This window comes from Lonchura striata, chromosome 6 (assembly GCF_046129695.1).
Source record: "Lonchura striata isolate bLonStr1 chromosome 6, bLonStr1.mat, whole genome shotgun sequence".
Taxonomy (NCBI): domain Eukaryota; kingdom Metazoa; phylum Chordata; class Aves; order Passeriformes; family Estrildidae; genus Lonchura; species Lonchura striata.
Genome location: NC_134608.1, coordinates 9999502 through 10024438, shown reverse-complemented (window position 1 = coordinate 10024438; position 24937 = coordinate 9999502). Strand labels below are relative to the sequence as shown.

Here is a 24937-nt window from a genome sequence, read left to right as displayed (position 1 = left end):
CACATGATGAGACCAGATGCAGTGCCCTGTCTGAGCCATTTATCAGACCCCTCACAGCCTCACCCCTTCAGGAATTTAGCACCAGTAGCTGAAGACATATCTGCACCCTCTAAACATCTGCCAGTGCTTTCTTGGCACTGTGAGCTGACAGGTTCTCCTCTCCCTCTGCACAGGCCAGGCCACTTGAAGTGAGGAGAGGCTGAGGATTTTGCAAGACTGCATTCCAGATAACTTTGGAGAACCATGTGTTTAGGGATGAAAGTCAGGGTTCTTTAGACAAGTGAAGGAGCTGAATTGTATTCCCTACAAATCCACATGCAATAATCTCTCTGACATCCTACACTGCTAAAATTCCAGGTTTGTTTTATTTCTTCTACTAGTTGTTTTGCAAAAAAGTAAAGCCAACAAAGCAATAAAAGCTCTGCTGCTTTCAGTTAGAAAAGTGACAAGTCAGGTTAGCAATAAAAGCCCTGATGAAAGCTGAGGATCTGCTTTTCCTGTTCTGCACCCTGTGACAGTACAGCACCCGGTAAGTACTGCAGCTTATTTTGAGAAGTGCGTCATGCACTCCAGTTATAGAGAGAAAACATCAGATTAGGTTGTGCCCTGTTTCTTTCAAGACTCTCATGAGATTTAGGGGACCAGGTACAGGACCATGTCATTAAAAAATGGGTAAGCAGAGAAGAAATGGAATTTCTCACAGCCTGCAAGGCTGCAGCCATGCACAGCAGAGAGCAAGGATCTGGAGCAATGCACAGAAATAGAAAGCTGGTGCTGTGCCTCCCCCTTCCTTCCCATACAAAACCTATTTCCACCAAACTGCAGTGCCACCTCGACCGAGGGACCATGTGGCTTCAAAGCAGAGCCATCCTGGTGAGATTAAAAGGTCACAGCAAATACCAAATCAGAAGGAAAATCAAGGAGCAGCACAAGACTGCAAGGTGTTGTCAGTGTGGGTTTTCCACCTACATGGAGGAGGAGAGATGAGATCTCCTACAGCAGAGTAATGTGCTGCCTTGAAGAAAAGAACAATGGTCCAGGCAGACAGCAGACACTCCCAACACACCCAGCAGCTCATACAATGCCTGGAAGCATCCAAGTGCCTGTTGCAAAGAAATGAAGTGTTTTAACTCTTTGATGTGAGGGAAGGGCTTGCTTTCATCCATAGTCAGAGGCTTTTGCCTGTACAAACTCTCTGCAGTTTGAGTATCAAAAAGAGCTGGGGTTGACTTTTTAGTCCTGTGTTTCTCCAGGTGGGCTGATGCCCTTTGCATCCACAATGGGAGGAGGGAAGGAGCTTCTTCCTATGAGATGACTTCATGTGAGGGAGAGTCTGGGATTAAGCTGAAGCTGGCAATCACAAGTGGGAATTGTAGTGCAGGTGTTTGAGCAGGAAGGTGAGAATCTCCTGGAAAGGCCTTGGAGAGACCAAAGTTGACATCCCAATACTTACATTCAAAACCATATTGAAAAAAGGTTTGGTGGTCTCTGAACCGCTTGACCCCCGGGAAGGGGTTGCTCTGCTGTCAGTTGTGGTGGTTTATCTCTGCAATGGTGGCTTATCTTTGCCATGCCTCTATGCAGACACAGCCAGGGTTGGAGCTGGGGCAGGACACTGAAGTCAGGCTGGAAACTCCAGTTCAGCCATGGCTTCAGACTGAGGCAGGTACTGAAGTCATGCACAGACATCTACCCTCCTCCCCAGGGTCACCAGTCTAATTCCTCACTGTGCTGGATATTGAACAAATGGAAAGATCTCATCACTAACCCAGGAACCAGCAACTCAAGGGTCAGATATCAACAGACTTTCCTATTCCTGTAGTAATGATTGCCACCCACATTTATCTTCTTCCTTTTAAATATTGTTTCCTTCCAAGCTATAACAGAGATCTGAAATACAGAGTACACAGAGAAAGCTTCTCCTTAAAACACAGCCTGGCAATCACTAATGCAAGTGATACAATGCCCTGTCTGCCATAATCCAGGCTATGTGGAAGAGAATGTGTCCATTGCCAAAGAGCTACACAAGCCTATAAAACCCCGGAGAGAGTGCTCTGGATTGCAGGAGCAGACAAGCATGCCAGAAAGCAGAAGGCACTCCTATTTTCAGCAGCTGAACATGTAACACTAAGGAAGGGTGTGGGAATAAGGAGAAGGCTTAGCAAAATGAAGTTTCTAGTCACTATGGACATCTTTTTAAGTGCCCTGTTAGACCTCTCTGAGCAGTCCTTTTTCTTCAAAAGGTGTTTGTGGACTGTCTCTGAATAAGGCCTCATTTGGAGGTTTCAGGTCAAAAAGCTGAAATGTGCCCAGCACAGCTGTCACCTTTGCTATGGGCAGGCCAGGGGCAGGAACCAGTGCCAGGAGTCCTGCACATGATGGGTGAGATCAGACAGGCCCGGGCTCATGCAGGATCCTGTGCTGAATGTGAGTCAACTCTGTGACGCTCTTGCAAAGAAGGGGTTCTTGGCTGTATTTGTAGGACTGTAATAGCTAAAATATGAAAGGCAATTATGCCATGCTACTAATTGTCAATGACTCCCCAGCTGAAGTCCTGTGTCCATTTTTGGGAATAGTACTTCAAGAAATAGTGAGCATATATGGGAGAGACACCTCAGCAATAGAAATGTAAATAAGGTGGAGTTATTCTGTGATGGAATACTGGAGGTTTTTGGTTGCTTAGTCTATTAAAGCAATTGCTAAAAGGAGAACTGAGGAAACAGCTATTTTCTGTGAATAATAAAGGATTAGTTATTTATTACTAACCATTACTTACTCTCCAGACTCATGAAGATAGAGTAAGAAGAAAAAAAATCAGCACTATTTAAATCTTTAGATGAAGAGTCAAGCTGTTAGGAAAAAACTTGCTAATTATAGAACAGGCTGCCAGCAGAGTATGTGGATTCTCTGAGAAGGTTACACAGATACTGGTCACTCATGATCTGTTAATATAAATCCTCTCTTAAAGCAAATGTTTTCATTAAATGCTCACCTTACATCCCTCCCCGGTTACTAATTCTTTTGTGGTCTAAGTCACTAATTTTGTGATTTAATGTCTGCCAGATTTCTGCTTCCCAGGTTCCTATGAAAAAAAATGCCTTCATTTGGTGGCTGTGGGCTCCTGAAAAGTGTACTCCCACACAGACAGTGAAGGCATGTTAGAGATGATCATCTAAATTTTAACACCCTGCATACTGGGTATGGTGCAGCCTCTCCCACCGACTGTCTCCAAAGCCAAATAGGAACAAGGAACAGTAACAGCCTAAGCCTCCCGGAGTGCTCTGAAATCAAACTCACCAATGTCAGTGAAATCTGCTGAGGCGGTGACAAAACCAGTCATGGTATGCTCCGAGTAAGATTTACATTATTTGCAGGAAATTATATAAATGTGGAGCCAGATACTGAATAAGGAGTTTCAAAAGAAATACTGAATAATTTTTAAGGCATTGTTACTTAGTCACATTACCATCATAGGATGGCTTCTTGTCTCTGTAAGAATTTAATAGAACCTTACAGCTACTCTGCAATTGACACTATTTCCAAAGCAGGGTAAACTAAATAGAAATATATTACATGTACCAGCACATCCACAGAAGATTTAAAGCAAATACTCAAGGATGCAAAGCTATCTTTGGGGTAATCAAGTCAATGCAACATCTCATATAGCTTCCTTCAGAAACTGTCTTTTTTTTTTCCCATTTTCAGCCTGGCTTATTTTCATCTATTTGTATCTTTGCCCACACCATCCATTAGCTAAAATAATTGTTCTTTTATCTTTGATAGTTGACCTATTTAGAGAGAGAAATCTTACTTTTTTCCCCCAGTTTTCATTTTCCAGGGCTACAAAACCCAGCTCTTTTACTGCCTTCCACTAAAGCAGCTCTTCACTCTTCTGGTCTGTGTGCATCTCTTGTGGTCATTAATCTTCCCTAGGTGGGTATGACCAAAAGTGTTTATGGTATCTCAAAGGGGGTTCTTTACCCCACTGTGCAACCCACATTATAGTAATGTTTCCCTTTCTGTAATGGAGATATTGTCTCTGGTGCATTCTAACAGCATCTCCATCCCCTTTATGTCCATACCACAGGGACAGCTAGAAATACTTCAGAAAGCTCTCTGTGAGGTAGTGTCAAAACTGAAATGGGGACCACTCAAATTTTCACATGAAGCTTTGTACAGCTTCAGTGAGTCAAGATCAATTGGCCTTGCGTGAAACACAAACATTGCATGTGCTCGTCCTCAGCCATACAGCATCATCCTATAAATCATCATTCCATATAGCATCATCCCATAGTAAGGAAGTCAGAATGCAATTGCATCATGAACTTTGGATGTACAGGTGTGTGGCTAAATTTGTATCATGTGTTCACAAACTGCACACTTGCTGAAGGTCCAGATCTTTTCCAGGCTCAGGTCCTTGAGGTATTCAGCAGCTGACTTTGCTCTTTGGATTTATAGGTATGTGTCCTTATGACCTGAGACCAACACCAAATTTCCTATGGTTTAACCTTATCCTGTGGTCCCCTAACTGCTTAGCAGAGTCTGTATAAAACATTGGCACCTTGACTGTTCTTAATTATTTGGACCTGGGGGGCCTTGACCCCAACCCTCTGGCTGTTCCTGGCCTACCCTCAGACCTGCTTTAGCATTGCCTGGGGATCTGGACTCCTGGCAGAGCCTGGATTTTGTCTCAGAACCTGCCCTGCCCTGCTGTCATGCTGCGTCCTGAAGCCCCATGCCATTCTCCATTTTGTCTCCTACTTTCCATCAGCTGAGTATGTCAGCAATATTAATATTTTCAGTCACCTTGTTGGCTGTTCTTCTACCTCCTCACGGTTTCTCATTTGTTGCTGCAGCCTCTCTTTCTGTACAGGGAATGAATCTTGTAAAAGTCCTCCCAGCTGCCTTGTATCTCAAACAGCTTCTTCTCAACTACCAGGACCTGGGTCCCAGAGATCCAAATAACACAGTAACTCATGTGGAGAACATGTATTTTTTCAGCATCTCCAGGTCTGACCAAGTGAGGAAAACTAATCTTTTCCAAAGAAATGCACCCTAAATGTCAGCTGTGAGGTTTGAACCAGGACAGAGAAATAACAGCCATCAGTGAAGTGGTGGCAACAATGCCCACAAAATAATTAATAACTTGGGAAGAAACTTGTGCTTGGGAAGAACAAGATGGACCAGATATGATGAAATTTGCCACAAAACTGAATTAATGGTTATAAATGAAAAGACAGAGACAAATACAGCAGAAACACAATAGCTCTGTGGAAACAAAGGAGACAATAAATTTGCTTCTGCTTTGAAAATAGGGATGCTGAGAAATGTTCCAAAACACTGAGTTGAAATGAGGCTATTCTGAGGCTTTCTGAAGAAGCCAATGGTTTTACTGCATGTCAGTAATCTTTCCATCTAGTATTCTGCAGAACCTTAGTGATCCCTGGCACTTTTAGAAGCTCCCAAAAGGCAACAGTGGCCAGCAGATTTTAATTAGCCATAAATATTTTCAGAGTTTATAACTTAAAGAAGGTTGAAAACCACAGTGCACAACTCATATGGAATGTCCACTTGTGTATATATGCGCAGTAAGATGTTTTTGAGTTTATTAGATATTTTTTCTTAAGTCTTTAGTACTGTTAATAATGAAAATTTGACATATGTATACATGACAGCAATGTAAATCATTCTTCTACACTACGGCCACACTTATTAAGCAGTCTCCTGTTTTAACTGATGATTTCAAAGACCTTTGCCATGAATTGGAGTGGACTCTCCCCAAAGAATCTTTTAATCTATTTAATCTATCGCACTTGCCTAAGTAAACTCATACTTCCAGTTGAGTGAAATGGTCAGTGAGAGGGTCTGATATACTGATATAAAAACCACTCACACATAGTTCATTCAAACAACAATACACCTACTGTTGATGCAAAACCACTCCAACTTAGCAGAGGTTGAAAATGTTTCTAATCCTTTTCTTCATTCAAAACTATCAATTGCTAGAATATTCAAATGGCAAAGCAAGCTGGGCATGAAGACAATGCCACGAAGAAAGCACTGAAAATAGGCAATTCAGTTTTACAATTGCAGTGCTACAGAACTAATAATTCTTTTCTATTTCCTCTGAAACAATACATCTAACAGTGTACATGTATGCACTCCAAGTTGGAAGTTTTTGTCAGAACTGGAAAAACTCATGAAAAAATTGCAAAGTGCTACTTATAATTTGTTTTGGATTCAGAGAATAGGGTTTTTCAAAGGAACTCAGCCTGTTTGGGTGTATTTGCTTGGTAGCCAAGCAAATCCAGAGCTGAGAGGCAATTCAGCTGTGGCCTATAAATATATTGCAGACTACACACTAGGGGAGATGAAAAGCTTCTTATGAATATGTTTATGCTGGAAATTAGAAGGTTACTCAGTCCTCACAGCAATGATGCTTTGGAACAGCCTTTCACTGGAGAAATGAGGCAGAACCATTTTAAGTGGCTTCTTGATTAGCTGCAGGGATGATCCTGTGGTTGTCTGTGACAAGAAATGACAGTGTTTAGTTCTGTGGATGGGCTCCTTTTCAAAACATGCCCTTACTTGTCATGGTGGGAACTTTGGATGCTGAATCTTTTGGAAAATCTGGGTTTTACTGCATGTCTGAAAGTGAGCAGAGGCCATTCATAAATATCCATTGACAATGGAGCTCTTCAAACTTCCTTTTCATGTGGTATTGAGGCATCTGGAAGGTAAGAGACACTTGATCACAGGCTCCAGGTTGAATTGAATAAAACGTTATGAAAAATTTTCTTTAAAAACCTAATAAATTCAGCATAAACACACAAAAGATATCTTACTCAGACTTGCTAGCAGGTATTACACAACCCCTTCCAATTACTAGTTTATTAGAGGGTATAACCCTCATGCTGCACACTGCCTTATGCAAGCCATGCTGATATTCTATGTGCTAGGAGCTGCCAGGACCACACATTTCAGAGAGAATGAAGGTAATTATGGTATCCCTGGAATGGGTGCACCCTCTTGCCCAAGGGCACTCCAAGCTAACCCCCATCAGCTACATCGTGCCCAGGAGGAGCACTTAGGGTTGACAGGAACTGCAGGGTGTAGACAAGGTACAACTGCACCAAGCCAAAAGGGAGCTTTGCTTTGCTTGCTTTTCTTGTCATTAAATTAAATTGGTCAAACCCGAAAACTACCCTAACTCTTCATTCTGTTTTCCTCCAGCCTTTCTTGTCTCTCTGCTTCTTTGGTTTGGACTCTTGGTGGCCACGATTACAGATTGGTTTGGCATACGTGTTCTGGACCTTACTAAGGATGTTGCACTGCATCATGGTGTTTCCTCCCTCATGAGATGCTTTTGATTAGCTGCCTGAAATACAGGTTTCACAGGGAACTCCTGTGGCACAGAAGTTTGTCTGGCAAAACTAATTGAGGAGAAATGGCCCAATTAAGAAACTCATTGTACTTTTCCATTTCTAATGGCAAACTCTGCAACAATGTATGTCCTGTAGGAAGAGTTGGCAGACTTAGAAAAGGTCCTCATTATTTTTTGAGCTGTCAAGCAGTGCAACTCATGCAATCACCTGTGTTTGGCAGTCCCCAGAACCAAACGCTGTGTAGAGAAAGGACAAGTGTTGTGCAAAGCCTTCAGCAAAAGCACAGCTCATTCTCAGCTTCTTCAGTTAATGACCAGCTTTTAGCTGACATGTGCATGCCTACCCATATAACTGAAAGCATTGTGGACATCACTGTTCCATGTAGCACATCAGAATGATACCCAGGTCAGCCCCACCACAGCTCAGCAAAAGCTTTAAACATCATTTCTCAGTTTAATCTAAAAAAAAAAGCCAAAGAGTGTTTCAGGGAATATTCCCCTAAGAATCCACTTTCTCAATGAAAGCTCATCAACAGCAGAAGAACAGACACAGAGCTCACTCAAAACATCAGATCTGAAAAACATTTGGTCATGTCTCTGCTAGCAGTTTCCTCTAGCAGGAATGTTTTCCTGGATCCTGCCATTTAAATGTCTCCTGCTGGCAGCCAGCTTGTGTTGATGAAGGCCCCCAGGCCTTCAATCCATGAGCTCAGTACTAACGTCCTTCCACTCCTTAAATTCTCAGCTAAAGAATTCTCCAAAGGAGAGGATACATCTAAAATAAATATAATAGTATACAAATAAAATAATATAATGAAATATGGTGGTTTTCCAGTTGAACCATTTCAGGCACCAAAACACACACAAAAAATATTCTTATAAGGTGAATTCTCTTTGACAAGTAAACAGGCAATCAAGACAAACTGGTCAGCAGCTGGCTGAGCAACATCTAGAGCCATGGCCCAGAGGATTTACTGGTCTTTGAAGAATATATTTCCTTCAAATAAGGTCTGTTGTTAAAAGGGAAAGAAGATACAGTGAAGTTGTTACTCATGGGAACATTCAACCTTTATAAACCCTGCTCTTATGCAGTATTTTCTGAGTAGGGCTTTTCCAGAGCCTGTGTAGTAGTTTGACATGATTGTACTTTGTACAAAGATACAAAACTAGACCTTGGCAGTCTTTTCCAACCTTACCGATTCTATAAGGATTCTATGATCACTTGTGACATGATCAGTGCAGTTGAAAGCTACTGCTTTATTTTCCATACATGATTCATTTGTATTGCCTTCATCACATCCCATTAATGAAGCAGAAAATTCCTACTTCTTTGTAGGAGTCGACAGTTGACATCTTTCCTTCTTCCTCCTTCAGTTATTTAACTATGCAAGTTGATCTAATGACTTGCTGCTACCAAAATTCTTACCATTTGCTCCCTAGCCCATGGCTGCAGCACCCACCCCTTCATTTCACAGTAGCTCTGGCCCACATGCATTTCTAAAAGCCAGTTTGGCTCATTAAACCCCCTCCTCCATTTTTGTTGTTTTGTTTTCACCAATTTTATTGGATTAAATCAGCTCACTGGAGTTGGCCAAGCAGCAGGAACTGCACAAAGCTGACAGAACGAGAATTCCCAATTTCCTTCAGCAGCGAGCTGGTAACATGGCTCACTGCATCTCCAAAAGACACAGGGAGCCAACAGAGCAATCAGGGAACCTGCCTCATGTGCACAGCCTAAAACCAGACCAGCTGAGCTCCTGCTAAAGGCTCTGGGATCCGCACTGGCTCTGCGGGAAGAGACTCACGGCATCAGCTCCGCCAGCTCATCTGCTCAGGCAGCATCCTCCGACAGCAGAGCGGCAGGATCTGAGCACTGCCACCGGCACTGCTGCACTGATCACCCCAGCGCAACCCTGGAGGCTGCAAAGCTGCTGCTGAGGAATGCAGAGAAAACCAGCAGGCACCAGATTTAGCAAGTAGGAGTGGTATCCACACAAAGAACTTTATTTTAATCAACACAGCAGTGAAAAAGCAAACTTTTAAAGGAGGGGAAAAAAAGAGCTTTATGTTTGTATGTTTAATAAAAACACTTTCTCTAAGACAAAAATAACTTACATTCTGATAACTCACATTCAAAAATAATTAGAGAAAGGCATCAGGGCGTAACATTCAAATTAATACCTAGTAAAAGCAGTAATGTATTTGTATTAATAATCAAGAATTTTAACACTGCAATATTTAATCTTGGATCTGTGAACACAAATGTCAACTCCTACACAGCAATAACTGAAGACAGGTACACCATTAGGAGCACAGACGCTGACTTCTGTTAAGTTTAAAAGGTAAGAATTGTACTTAACAAAAATCTTCTCCAAAGATTTGGATTTCTGTGATATAGAAATCCAGAAAAATCACAGAAAAACCACTCTGTGTGGCAAACAACAAAAAATAAATACTGAAGTAACTAAAGAAAACTAGTTTAAAAAGAAAATTGGTTAACAAATAGGAATCACGATGCAGGATTACCTCTCCCCCTGAATATCCACTTGATTATTTTGCTCTAAGATACATAACACAGCACACAGAAAAGTTATTCCATTTTAGCATAGTACTAAAATGCAGGTTTCTGCCATTTGGTCCATTTACATTTTGTTGATTATTTTAGCCTGCTGTATTGGAAAGAAAAGTTGTGTGTCTCTCAATCTTTGGATACAAAAAGCAGAGAAATTACATTCTTCAGCATAAAAGCAAATTTTGAGAAACCTGTGCATTTCTCTTTGTTTTTGGGGTTTTTTTCTTTTGCTTTTTTTTTTGGTTAAGCACATAAATGTTATTACTTTCATTCATGCAAAAACTGTGAATTAATCCCATTCCATATGAGGATTTTACCATAACATTGAAATAGTCAATTTATCAGAGTACCGAACAAAGGAAAAAGGTTTAATCCACATAATATCTTGCTACTGGACTCTACTCAGTCAAATTACCTTTACACATTTGCATTCTTAGAGATGCAGGCATAACAATTAATTCAGGAAAACTAAAGGACACATTTAAAATAGAATAGATCCGATAATTATACTTACTCATTTTTACATAAGAGGCTCAAACACTTATAAAACTACACATATCTGCCAGAGAACACAGACACCAAATTGTTTAAACAAACTACAAGTAACCACTGCAGACCCGACAGTAATACTAAAGAAAATTTTAATATCATTACAATATCAAATCCTTATCTTTCCTAAAAATCTAAGTGCAAATCACAAGTTGCAATTCAAACATGTAGAGAGCTTGAAATGCATAAAATAATTCAGGTGTATAACACTATTAATATTCTGTGTTAGCCACATAATATTCAAACAGAGATTGAAATTTTAATTAGGGATTTTTTTTTTTAGTGAAGGAGAGTTAAATTCAATGGGGTTATGTCTCTGAGGGAGCAGGAAGAATCCTCCAACAAACATTCTGTCATTGCCAAATTGTGCCTTAGGCAGTGTACTCAATTACGTCGATTTTGGCGAGTAGATTTGCAAAGCAATCATCTGCACAATCACAAACAAAATCTATTCACACTCTGAAGGTATGCAGCCTTCAATCAGCATCTCATAGTATGTTATGAACAAACACATTATTCTTGTAGCAATAGGCACAGAAGACCTGCCCAAAGTCCCCCACCTCCACACTAATGCTTTAGTTTTTAAGCAGAATATGTATTTCCTAAATTTGATACTCATTCTCAGGACTCTATAGGGCAACTGTCACCTATTGTATTATTTTAGCTTGACATATACTACAGCAAAATTAGATATATACCTGAAAAATCCAGTTTGCAAAGACTACAAATGTATCAAGCTGCCAGTAAAGAGTTCCTATATCTACATATGACGGTGCAAGTTAGCAGTGTCATAAAGGCACTTGTCTCTCACAGACAGTACTGTCCTCTCTAATCAGTCAAAAATAGATCTTAAAAATATTTATTGTAACATCTGAAACGGTTTTTACTCCTTAAAGTGGTGCAAATCACCATCTATAGAACACTAATTCATTAGTTCATCCTGAAAGAGCTGAGTGCAAATTATCCACAACTGAATATATCTTTATATATATCTATATTCTTTATATATATCTATATATACTCAAATCATTTTAATGCCATGCTCTCAAAAAATGCCAAAAAACATGCTATAGTAGAAATGTGATTGGCACTAGCAGCCACAAATAAAAAGGTAGGTGCATACAACAGTACAAGCAAGCTTATTCTAAAACAAGTGAATGAGTTGCAAAGAGAGACATTTGCCACCAATCTTTCCAAGACATGCTTGAAGCCACACCTGACCATGTAGCACACACTTATATCATTAGTGACATCTTTATAGCTGGCTACCTAATTTACAAAAATAATTCCAAAATGCACATTTCACTTCAAAGTGAAGTCTCTTTTTATGTTTTCGCCAAATGTGAAAACCAGATGCAACAGCAGAGTTTAAAAAGACACCTAATTAGCCTAAATAAAGTTCAGTGCAGTTTTCAAGGGTTTATGGATGGCAGTTTGAAATCCTCAAAATCCCCTTTATGTGTTTGGTATAAACGTACAGATTTTCCTCTCCAAGTCTCAGTACCTTAAAGCAATAACTTGAAAGAATTTCCACCAACAAAAGACCTGGTTTTGCAAATCAAAGGTCTCAGGTATTACAAAAATTGACATAATTGGCTTTGCCTATGTAAATGCTAATTTGCAGCTGGCATTACAGCTCCATTAACTGAGATATCTAGATGGCATGATGGATGGGAAAAATCAAGTACAATCCAAAAGCCAGCAGGCTTTTTGTCCTTAGAACTTTATGTCATGACAGCACATTAACAGTACATCCAGACTGCTGTGAAGTTGCTGGATGGAGCCTCATGCCTGAATACTAATTTTCACGTTCACTAATTTTCAAGTCTCCTTAAATAGTTTTGCCAGTACTGTACCGTAAGGAAGTTTCTGTGTCTTTGAAAAGCCTGCATTCACTAAACATTGCACAAGGCAATTGAAATAAAAACAAGAAAGAAAAAGAGAAAAAAGAAGAAGCTATTTGATCAAGTATTAAGCTATTCCTTCAGAGAATTGCACTTTGCTTATATCAGTGACCAGAATTGCTGATGGTGTACTGACAGTTGCCATGGCAAGTGGGTGACTGCGTGGGATAGCAGACATATAGCCAAGTCAACTGCTTATGCAATTTCCATGATTTCAGCAAGCACAGAAGACTTTATTATGTGCTGCCAATGATCTTCATAAAGTGCCAAAGGGAAAAATGTTCTTCTGTATCAGGCCATGGCTGTTTCAGTATTCCCATTCATCTGTTTTCATGTCCAGATAGTAAAGAATATTCTGTGCAAGCTTTACTGCCTGCTTCCTAGCAGCCTTACACCGCTCATCACCTTGCGGATCAACAGCATCCAGGGCTAGAAGTTGTTTTGTAAGAAGTTCTTCCAGTCTCATGTAATTTTTATCTGTTCTGTTTCCATCAAATGAAATCACCTCTTTCTGAATTTGAGACAAGTTTCCAAGTACAGTCCAAACTGCTTTATGAGACTGATGTTCAGCAGCAGTTTGCTCTGGATACATTTGCCTTTTTTCCAATGCTTCCTTCAAATCAATATATGTTATAAGAGTCTGAACTTCAATTACTGCTCTTCTCCTGGCCTCTCTAATACAGGGATTTTTTCCTGGACTCACTTCATCTAGGTGGGCAATTAGTCCCTGCAACTCTGCTTTGGATCCCAGATACAAATCAGAAGCATTCTCTGTTTTTAGAAGTAAGGAATGAACTTCCTTCATCTTCTTACGGATCTCTTCTATTTTTAGAATAGACTGATTTTTTGCCAAATCATAAGCATGACTAGAATCTGCTTCTTCATCCAAGTCCAGGTATTTCTGCAATTTATTGATCTCTTCTACTACTTCCTTTCTGTAGTTTCTTATTTCCGTGCGACCGCAGACATCTAAAGCATCCAAATCAGCAATGAGGCCTGTGAGCACACAGGACAGATGCCTGCAGGTATCATTACTACTCACTCCCATTAGAAGTGCAATGAGAGTTCCTCTGGCTTTGTTCACTTCACACATTACAGAGTTAATTTTGGAGACAGAAGGATGAGCATCATTAGAGAGTGGCAGGGACAGCTGTTGCTTTAGACCACTCTCTATAATCTCCTGAACAGCACATATCTTTGTCAGAGTGCGGTATCTCGCTTTGCGTAGAGAAACTTTGCCTCCAGTTTTCACCTGTGTAAGCCTCAGCACAATGTCCTGAATTCCTTCTTCAAATTCATCACTTATACGGTTTCCTCCTTTGTAAGAAGCCGTGATCTCGCGTTCCACAAGTGACTGTGCCTCCTTGAATAAAGCCTCTATTTCCAGTCTGCGCGGATGGTTTGCATTTTGTTCCAGTTCCTTCAGCAGCCTCTCAGTTTCCTGGGCAGCTCGCTTTCTGGCTTGCTGAATATCCCCCTTCCCTTCGGTGTCTACAGAATCTATTTCAAACAGCTGTTTCGTAAGGCTTCTTTCCAATTTCTTGTAATCTCGGTCGGTGGACAGACCGCTGAAGCCAGCCACTTGCTGTTCAATCTCTTTGACTTCTTTCTGGATTTCTTGTAACCGTTTTATGGATGGGTGTTGGTTACCCATATCCATTCCTCTTCGCTCGTCCAGCTTCAGATGAACTACAAGGAAAACGATAACAAGACTTAAGCGCTACACGAGCACACATCGCAACTTTTACATTCTGAAGCACTTCAGCATTACAGCTATTTTAAGTATCTTCACCAATACAAATAAACCACTTGGCTGATGTTTCACAACCCTTTAATTTTTCCACACCTTTCCAAAGGGGGGACGCTTTAGTTGCCACACGCCCAGCTCTAGGATGTTCACCCCCAGCCTTCCGCCCTGCCTTCCCCACCTGCTCTGCAGCTGCAGCCGCCGCAGATCAAACAGGGCACCCGCAGCCCAGGGGAGAGCCCGCAGCGAGGGGGGGAACAGCGGCCGAACCCGGCCGAACCCGGCCGCCGCACCCGCCGAGCAGCGCTCCTTCCCGCACACACCTTGCTGCCCCTCAGGACTCGCCGCCCCCTCCATGGCCGCAACCTCCCGCCTCCCCCGCGGAGGGGCCCGGCGCACCGCGAAGAGGAAACGACACCGGGCCGCCGCCGAGGCACCTGCGGGAGGCCCGTCCCCACCGGCCCCGCAGCGAACCCGCGCGGCGCCCGCGACCCGCCGCAGCCGCTCCCTCACTCACCCGCCGCCCGGCGAGGCCCCGCTGCCCGGCCCGGCGCTGCGCCACGGGCCGAGCGCCGCGCAGCGCCCGAGCCCCGCCCGGCCCGGCCGCGCACGGGGAGGCGGAGGCCGAGGCGGCTCCGGGCCCGGCCCCGACCGAGCCCCGCCCCGCCCGCGGCCCCCGCGCGGCGGCGCCGGAAAGCGCCGGGCCATGGCGGCCGCCCGCGGGCTGCGGGCCGGGGGCTGTTACCGCCGCCGCTCCCGCTCCTCCGCCGCCTCCTCCTCCTCCTCCGAGCGGCCGGACAGCGTGGTAAACCCGGCGGGGGGCGGCAGCTCCTGCGGGGGAAGCCCCGCGGAGCCCTGCGTGGGGAGCGCTCCGCTCCTCCCGGGAACGCCGGCGGGGCGGGGGCGGCCGTGGCAAACCGCGGTGCCCGCGGCCTCTGGTTTTCGATGTGTTTGTGGAGGCTCCCGGTGTTGGCTGTTGGAGGGGCGCTGAGGTTCGGGCTGTTGGCTAACGCCAGGTGTTCCTGAACCCGGCTGGGGCAGGCACACGCCTGTGTGTGGGCACATGAAAGCAGGAAGAACACCGGGCTGAGGAAAACTTAGAATCGTAGAATTATAAAATACGCTGAGTTTCAAGGCCCCCACAAGGATCACCGAAATCCCATTCCTGGCCCTGCACAGAGCAGCTCTAAGAATCGGACCATTGAGAGCGTTGTCCAAAAACTCCTTGAGCTTGTCATGCTTGGGGCCGTGACCCTATCCCTGGGGAGTCTGTTCCGGTGACCATGACCTCTGGGTGAAGAGCCTTTAATATCCAGCCTAAACTTCCCCTGACACAGCTTCACCCTGTTCCCTCGGGTGCTGTCATTGGTCACCAGAGGGCAGAGATCAGCGTTGTAAAAAACTTGGATACTTACTTGCTAGTTCCCTCCGTGAAATACTTTAACAGAGTATCAGTGGTAGAAAAATTAAAACAGAAAAAGATATCTCACGATTTATGCTCATGGTAAGAGTTAAAGGTCTTGTAGTGCATTTGTAAGTAAAAGTAAATTGTAAATGTATGCCATTGTTTGTGGTCACAGTAAACAAATGTGCTTTATTTCTGAACTTGCTACGCTTGCACGCTTTAAGGTTCCGAGGCGTTTGGGCATTCATTCCGAGTTGAGACGTTCTTCAGCAGCTCTGCGGCGGTGCTGCTCACACCTTGTGTCTGTGTTCCACAGGGCCCGGGTTTCCGTCCCCCCGCGCACTCGCACAGCGACTGGATCGGTCCCCCGGACAAGCTCTCCAACCTGCGCCCCATCATCTTCTACGTGCCCCCCGAGGAGTCGGCGCTGGAGCGGCGGCTGCGGGAGGCGCGCCAGGAGGCCCAGGCCAGCAACCAGCGCTTCTGGGCACGGCACAACCGCGCCTTCCACCAGGTGAGCACAGCCTCGCACCTGCTGCTGCTGCTGCTGCTCAGCACCCGCCTGCCTGCCCGAAACTGGGGGGCTCGGCCTCTCTGAGGTGGGGCGCAGCTCTGCCCGCTGTTAATGCGCTCAGGGTCATGCAGGAAATGGCGGGTTTGTCGTTCATTTATTTAAATGATGCACAAAACTAAGAAGTCCACGTTTTATTGCTGCCTAGGGGCATAGAGTGTTTACCTTTTTCCTGTCTTGCACTGAAAGTATAAAGTTGTAGCTGCCCTACATGCAAGACCTGTCTCTGACTAGAGCAGCTGATGAAAATTATTCCATGGCTGGCTTTTCTCTTGTCATAAGTGAGAGAAATTTGGTGTAATTACAAAGACTAAATGAGGGTAAATAATATGTCCCATTTCATTGGCAGCGTATCTTAGCAAGGCTAAAGTGAGTGTCTTTCCTGATTTTAGCATCTCCCAGCCAATGTGGCATTTTTTGGAAGAACAGTAACAGTTCAGTAACTCACCACTGTTTATGATGTTGAACATCATATCCTCTCAAAACTTGCAAAGATCCCAGAACAAAATGAATCTTGTTTTTTTTTTTTTTAATACCACATAACTGTGGTATTAAAAAAACTGTTTAAGTCCATGAAACACACACAAATGATTATTGTGCTTCCATCTAAATAGTTTTAATTTTTTTAGGCTGCACCTTTTCCTCTATGCTCAAAATCTCAGTTATGTCATACAGCACATTCCATAGTTTATATAAACTGAAAGTTTGACTCCTGTCGAACAGCACTGAAGTTTGTCTGTAGCTTTACTTCACAAATCAGTTTTATAAGTATCAGTAGGACATTTGCATTAATTGATGCATGCAGGTAGCAGGAGCAAAGTGACCAGTTTTAACTAACTCACTGGACTAAGAAAAGTGTTCAGTTGACACTTCCAAGTGTAACGAGTATTGCTAGTTATTTCAAAGGGTGTTGAACACGACATTGCTATGTAATTAAAAACAATGGTTAACTTCAAGGACTGACTGCATCCCATTCTAATGTGGAAAAACGTGTTTTAGGAAAAAGAAGAATTTATTTATTCAAGACTGAAAGCCAAGGGTCTGGAAATGAGAGATGAATCAGGTTAGTGAGATCTTTGTTAATAGTTTAGGATGCATTCTGAATTTTGTTTAACTTTGAATTTTGTTAGTTTATGCTCTTTGTGTTCTGCCACAAGTAAATCTTAGGGGTAGGATTTAGAAATGTTTTCAGGAGTGTGATAATAAGAGAGACAAGGAGCTTTTCAGAGATGTGCATGTGGGGGTCAGATCATTTGTTGCACTCTCTCCCCCTAATTCCTTCCCCACAGCCAGAAGGAATGTTCTGAAATCCTAGCCCAGTGATATAATAATGTAGCCTAAGGAGGGAAGGATTTTTTACTTTCACACCTCCTAAGCCAGTGAGCTGGCTGACATAAACATACAGAGCATTTGCCTCAAGTGCATGTTATGGCTGGGCGGTTAAATTCAGAGTCTTTGGCTTCAGGTCCGTGGTGTGTCCAATGAATGCAATATTTTTCCTTGAGGGAGTGTAAGGCAGCTTCTGGGGAGCTGGCAGCTGCTATCTGCCTGTCTCTGCCTGGGCACAGTTGCTGTAAAATAGTTGTCTCTCTAATTCATTATGCGAAAATGAAAACAAAATGCCTTCATAATAATCGTGAATTGGGCATTGTGGTATGAGGTTGAACACTTTGTTCACGGAATAATGATCTGTTTGAGTTCAGGGAAGCATCTGCTTTGAGGTTCTGTATGTCACAGACCATTATTTTTCTTTTCTGTTTGTATTCTGGTGATCAGTGTGTGCTTGAGAAGTAATTTTAATTAAGATATATGTTGTTTCAAAACCACTTCTTTTATATTGCTTTTTTGTTAGGTTTTTTGTTTTGCTTTTATACTCTAGAAGTAAAAGACCACATACTTCCAGTAAAAATAAATCTATATCAGATGCATGCCTTTGGTCAGCTGTTCTATAATATAGCTGTGAATGTTTGTGAAAATATTAATGAAGAGTGAATGAAACTTGCTTTCCTATGTAATTAATCAGTTTTGCTGATACCAGTATGAAGAAACAAATGAACTATAAGTATTAAACTGGCAGCCTTCAAATGGTTTTATAGTTAATTTGTCCCATTGTCTGTTAATACATTGTGATATATTAGTTTTTAAATAATGACAAATAGAACCAATCAGTAATTTACATTTCTGTGGTCAATCTCAAGAGCCTTAAAATGTATTTTGGAACTGTAACAAGTTGAATATTGCAATTCCATTTCCCTCATCATATCCATGTTCTCTAGGGCATTGAAATTTGACTGTCATTTTAGGGACATTTTGTGCCAGAAGGGTTGTGTAGGAATTGTCTGGTAGAATTGAGAATATTTGCTGGTTCTCAGGATTAGACATCTTATGCTGTAGCCATAGGTCTTCCTGGACCTTTTATATTCTGCTTATGGGTGACATATTCAAAATCATCTTTTGTATTTCCTTCTTCTCAAAATAATTGCCTACTAGATTGTTTGGAATCTGACATCTCAGAACATAAACTTTTTGCCTGCAGTTACTTGAAATTTATTAACAGCAATATAAAAAGAATTACATTTGAAAATACCATGTCAATTGTGGATAGTGTTCTTTTGATATTTATGGACTTGCTTTAGGGGGGAAATTGTTACTAAATGCTCTTATTGGTACTCTTTAGGCTTCAGACTGTGAGAAATTATTTTATTCAAAGGATAGATACTCCTAGATCTATGCACATTTTAATAGGGTTCACTGGTTCCCTAAGTAGTCTAAGAGCTGGTAAACTTTGTTACTTCCACAAGTGATGGGTGTTTAAGAGCTATGCCAACTTCAAGATGATCAGTATTTTTCATCTGCTGTGCTCTCTAGATAAGTTTTAAAAGGTTGAAAGTTAAAGACATATTATTAACTTGTTGAGGTTTAACAGAAAGCTTGTAGGAGTAAGGAGTTAGACCTAGCATCTGAACCCACAGTCTTGATCCAAAGAATTGCCTTGACTTTGTTACACCAAAACCTATTTTCAGGTCAAAAAGCAACACTGAATGCAGAAGAAATGGCTGACTTTTACAAGGACTTTCTAAGTAAAAATTTAAAAAAGCATTTGCAGTACAACAGGTACGTAGAACGTATTTATGTTGACCATTATACATTACAGTCTAAGTGAGAGGTTAAAATATCAAGTTTAAAATTTGGACATTTTTTATGTAATTGATAAGACAGCTCAAACCCCTGTAATTTTTGAATTTTTTTTAATGCTGTTATTAGGATTTGACAAATCTGCATTATCATTTTATTTCTGCTGCTTATTGTTGTTTTAGTGGAAAGATAAGCTCAAGTCTGAGATTTAAAGAGACAAGATCAGGCACATTTTATTATCTTAGGGCACAGGTCTTTTCATGCTGCTAATTAAAGCTGATAAATATGCAAATATACCACTTGAAAGTTCTGTATAACAGATTCTAGCTGACTGTTAAATAAGGACAAGTAAATGTGATTTATCTCAAAGGGAAATCATTTGATGGGAGTAATATTTAATAATCCTGGGTGTATTATTTTGCAAGTGTCTAGTAAAAAATTGATCAGCTTTTGAGTTTGACAAGGCCTGTGTGCACAACTCAAACTGGATTTGGGATCTGAAAGGGGTGAAAAATTACTTGCAAACACATACACCCTGCAAGTAGCTGTGCACACTTGAAAAAGGGCTGGAAATGAGGGAGGAATGGGAAAGTGAAGGAAGACAACACTTAATCTAGGAATACTGACCACTGAATGTGAAAGCACAACTGAGTTTCCTCTCTGTACTGGATTGGGAGATTATTGGGCTCAAAAGTGTCAGGTGTGACTGGTTCCTCCTGGGGTAATGCTAGTGAGAGTTCTGCCATCACTGCAACTGATCTGTAACAAATGGTGGCTTAAGTTTCTTCATGTGTATTGTGCATAAACCATAAAATACTATCCTGTAAGAACAAATTAACTAACAAATATTTAAATATACACATCTTATCTTGCCCATGGAGGGGCAAGGAGGAACCTCGCCATAATTCCAAGCAACAGTGTGAAAAGATGCAAAGTAAGAAATTGTTTCCAGTGAAAGGATTGTCAATACATTGCCTATAATTGATAAGTGGTAATGCAAATAGTTAATCTTAGAACTGGTTTACCAGTTGTCATTGTTGCAGTGTAGGATAGTGTCCCATCTTCAGGGGAAGATAATTCAGGCTTTGTGCTTAAACATGACCTTCCTTGCTGCTGACTTGTAAAATCAGGTTGTGTCAGCTGCATTGTTGTAGTTTCAAAGTGGGACTGCACATCCCTGAAAACAGCAGAGCTTTTTACAGGCAGTCTGATTTTGAGGGGTCATATTTATAAAAATCTGTTTATGCGTTTAGCTGTATGTTCTTTTGCAGTATTGCCAGCTGGACTGAAAACTGGCAGCTGAAGTGTTGCAGCTTCTAAAATGTAGTTAAAATTGAAGCAATGACTGTGCATCAATGCCTTGAATATTTAGTTCAGGGCACTTAGACTGGAAATACAATTCAGTTTTGGAAAAAAAATTCAAGAAGGATATAGGAAATTAAATGTGAAAGGGGAAAAGAAACAGTTGCAATGTTAGCATGATACTTTATTTAACATGACAATTGAAGAGGTAGCTCAGTGCTGCCTGCCAGTGTGATTTTGGCTGCTATCCTCACTGAGAGGTTGGTATGTCAGGCTTATGTTAGATCTGTGCATGCAAGGTTTGCCCCAGACACCTCAGGAGAAGACCTAAATCTCAGTGTTCTATTTCTGGAATTCTACATATCCTGTTGCATCTTGTGTGCATTTTACAACATGGGAATGAGATCCTTGTTAGAAACTGAAAAAAAATGATATAATTTTAATTTGTAAGAGGGGCAAAAGAACTTGAAGCAAGTTTGCAGAGGTTAAAAAGGGCTGATGCAGACTATAATGTGAATAATTTTAATTGGTTCCAGAAGCCATGCATGATTCATAAAAATTAAATCATTTAAAGATATAAAGACTAACTTTGACAATATTAAAGGCATTATCTTTAAAATATACTGCAGTAGTAGGGTAATGTTGGGTTATATAATTAGCCTTTGAAGTGTGATTTGGTTTTATTTTTTGCCACCCTTGTATGAGACCAACTCTGCCCTTTTTAACACAGGCATCTTCATCCACACACAAATTTTATCTGAAGCACAGCACGGGCAGGTAGTCCAGGTAGCTTGGTGATCTGCTTTACTGCTGAAACATGGTTTTAACTATTTTATCTCACTTGATTTCAAATAACATTGCAACCCTGTAACCCATGTGTAATCTGTTCTTGAATGTGGATGTACACATAGACTTTTTCATTAGTTATTTAAATCTTATTAGGCAGGAAAAGTGTTATCACAAAGAACAGAAAATGCAGGTCATCAGTGAAATATTTGTCAATGCCAAAGGATATTTTAATATAATTGTGTATCTTTTTCCTGTTGTTGTTCTATGTGCTGATGATTTTCTTGGCTTTGGAATCCTAGAGATTGGTATAAACATAACTTTAGGATCACATTCCTCATGGGACAAGTAGCACTGGTGAGAGCTCTGAGGTGGCTTCGTCGGAGAAAGAAAAATGCAGAACAGTAATCACAGCTCCATGGAGAATGCAACACTATGCTGTAAACTTGTGGTTTATAGTAATATTCAAAATCTGAATGATTGATGCAATAATTACTTGAATTTGTTTGTTAAACTATGTAAATAAAAGTCAATACTTAATTTATAATCACTGTGTACATTTCCTTTACCCTTTACTCCAAGAATATTTAAAATATTTCTCACTGAAACACAATGAAGAAAAGCTGTTCCTTGTTCATGTCAGATGGAATGGGTAATGAGTGTCCTGTTTTTACTATAGAGTTATGGCTGCTAAGTAATGTGGGATTGTGTGCTGCAGCTGAACTCTGGTCTCAGAATCATGTCTCCATTAACTATATTAGTATATAAAGACAAAAATACCTTTTTTTGCAACAGCTGCCAGTCTGGGGCAGTAGCTATCTGTAAGTAATACAATATGGATGAAGGAACAAGTTTTATTTGAGAGTGTATGTACAATCAGTTTAGAACAATCCTTTCTTCAGTGTGATTATCTGCTATTTTTTTGATAAAGATTTAAGATACAGGTTCATATAAAGTGCTAATACAATAGGAGCTTCTTGGATTGTTTTTTTTAATTAAGAGAAATGTGCCTCCCTTGGACAATAGCTCCTCTGATCCATGACTGTAAATGTTTTGGTTGCTGAACAATTTACAAATGTGCTGCCTGTCATTTAATCTTGATAGAAGATGAAACTGGTAATTCCTGTATGAAGAATGACACAAGTATGCAGTGTTCTCTCCTGGTTCATTTCTTCCAAAAAATGTGCTGTTCTCACCAGCTTCTCCAAGGCACTGAAAACAACTTGCCTGAGGGTTGTTTTTGTGGCTTCCAGGTAGGTAACATCAATTGGAAGGAGCTTCGTTCAAGTGAAGTCCTAAAGTGTTATGCCATTTTTAATTTAAAAGAAGTCTCATTCCTCACTATCTTTTCTCTGTCCATTTATACAGTGAAATTACTTTTTTTTATCCAGTACCTGCTTAGAGGATTCTGTAAAAAAGAATGTGTGCTGTCAGATGAAATGTTTTCCTAAAGCTGTGCTGTAGGGAAGGTTCTGCTTTTGGAAGCATCATCTCAGTAGCCATTGACCTATTTTTCATATCTAAACATGACATGGTTTACTCACAGACTTTTTCAACTGGCGCAAAAAGAGCTTTGTCCACATCAGTGATAATAATTCGCAAAATGAAATAATTGTTACTGATACAGTAGCAGATCAGTGTTTCATACAAATATATTATTTGGGCTAAAGTGGCCACTGAATTGTGATTTTACATGTTATTAGTAAATGAAAACAGTCAGTAATGGTGTTTGCTGAGATAATAACCAACACTTCAAAATATTTGTGAATATTACATTGCATCAGTACTGTAAAGGGTATATACTTATTAAACATTTATGAAATGCCATGTTTAGGAAAATAAATTTTTGAAATAGACTGCTGTGGGTATGTAATATAATTCTTCAGGGCTTGATGGTAAATCATATCTTACAGTATGTAAGCTTTGACCACAATGTGAATGCATACTTTAATAGATAGTTCTGATGAAAAACAGTAATTGGATAATACAAGAAAATATCCCAGAAAGGGAGAGACCAGAGCCCCAGTGGACTGGTGGTTAATGGCCATATGTTCTGACAGCCTGTGTATAACATCCCTAAGGTAGTTTCACATATGCTTTAAATGGGTAGAAGTCAATCAAAAGCATTTTCATTTTCTGAGCTGCTCACTTCCATTAACGCAGACCTTTTTTTGCCTGCCTGCTGAACCAGATCAGGAAATTGATTCACTATTCAAACTAATCCAAGGAAAAAACTGTTCAATATGAGATAAGTTAATGTGCCTCATCATGCAGATATGTGTTATTTGGCATGGGGGAGCTGTGGGAATTCAAATGGAAGCTTTTGATTGTTCTTCTGTAAATTCACAGTTAAAACTTTTCTGAACATGTAATTTTAGTGTTCATCGCCCAGAAACAATATCAGCATACACTGGACCATGCTAGCATGTGAGCTGCTTTGTCTTTTAAATACCTCCAGGGACAGTGACTCAACCACCTCCCTGAGCAGCCTGTTCGGCTGCCTGACAACCCTTCTGGTGATGAAATTTTTCCTAATATCTCATCTCAACTTCCCCTGGCGCAACTCCAGCCATTTCCTCTCCTGTTGCTTGTGACCTGGGAGAAGAGCACCAACTCTCACCTCTCCACAGCCTCCTCTGGGGTAGTTGCAGGGAGCAGTAACACTCCAGCAGTAACCTCCCTGTCCTTCCTGAACTGAGGGGCCCAGAACTGGACACACAGCTGAGGTGTGGCCTCACCAGTGCTGAGTACAGGGCAATGGTCACTGCCCTGGTCCTGCTGGCCACACTGTTGCTGACACAGGCCAGGATGCTGCTGGCCGTGGCCACCTGGGCACACTCTTGCCTCATGTCGGACACTACTACATGACAGGACCTCTGCTTGTCCTCATTGACCCTCACACCATTCGCTTTGGCCCATCAATCTAGCCTGTTCAGAGCCCTCCTGCCCTCCAGCAGATCACACTCCTGCCCAGCTTGGTGTCTTCTGCAGACTGAGGGTGTCCTTGATTCCCTCCTCCTGGTAATTGATACAGACATTCAACAGAACTGGCCCCAACACTGCACCCTAGGGAACACTGCTTGTGACTGGATGTTCAGTGGAGGCAGCACCATCCACCAGCACTCTGGGCTCAGCCATGCAGACAGTTTTTAACAGTGAAGAGTGCACCCATCCAAGCCATGGGTAGCCAGTTTCTCCAGGAGAATACTGTGGAAGACACTCAAAGCTTTACTGAAGTCTAGAAGACAACATCCACAGCCTTCCCCTCATCCTCTCTGCAGACCACCTTGTCACAGAAGGACATTGGGTCAGTCAAGCAGGACCTTCCATGTGATCATTCTCAGGCACTTCTGTGGTTTCCAACACATCAATATCCCTTGTGTCACTGCTGCCACATGGATCTCCATCCCCAGTCTCCATGAGACAACAGATGGAAGGACCTCCCTAGCACACCATCCCTCAGACATGGCTGTGTTGCCCCCAGGCTATCTCCAGGCCTGGCTTTATCCTTTTCCCCCTTCAAATTCATTAGGATTCTGTGTGGAGTGCTGAGTCCCTTCATCTAAAACCTATTGAGGGAGT

General features: G+C 41.6%; 2 protein-coding genes across 3 annotated transcripts; one reads left to right on the top strand and one right to left on the bottom strand.

Moving 5' to 3' along the window:
- Positions 1–9352: 9352 nt before the first annotated feature.
- BAG5 (BAG cochaperone 5) lies at positions 9353–14745 on the bottom strand. Its single transcript, XM_021528893.2, has 2 exons — positions 14674–14745; positions 9353–14098 (listed from the first exon to the last, which is right to left on the bottom strand). Exon 2 carries the CDS (start codon positions 14067–14069, stop codon positions 12717–12719), a length of 1353 nt encoding a protein of 450 aa, XP_021384568.1. The 5' UTR covers positions 14070–14098; positions 14674–14745; the 3' UTR covers positions 9353–12716.
- A 94-nt stretch (positions 14746–14839) lies between these two features.
- Positions 14840–23211, top strand: COA8 (cytochrome c oxidase assembly factor 8). 2 transcript variants are annotated; one of them, XM_021528896.3, is made up of 5 exons: positions 14840–14958; positions 15878–16075; positions 17132–17195; positions 19156–19246; positions 21658–23211. In XM_021528896.3, the coding sequence occupies exons 1-5, from the start codon at positions 14863–14865 to the stop codon at positions 21761–21763; spliced, it is 555 nt and encodes a 184-aa protein (XP_021384571.2). In that variant the 5' UTR covers positions 14840–14862; the 3' UTR covers positions 21764–23211. The 2 variants fall into 2 exon arrangements, with proteins under 2 accessions (XP_021384571.2, XP_021384569.2); XM_021528894.3 differs by having other exon boundaries at positions 14840–14961.
- The last annotated feature ends 1726 nt before the right edge of the window (positions 23212–24937 follow it).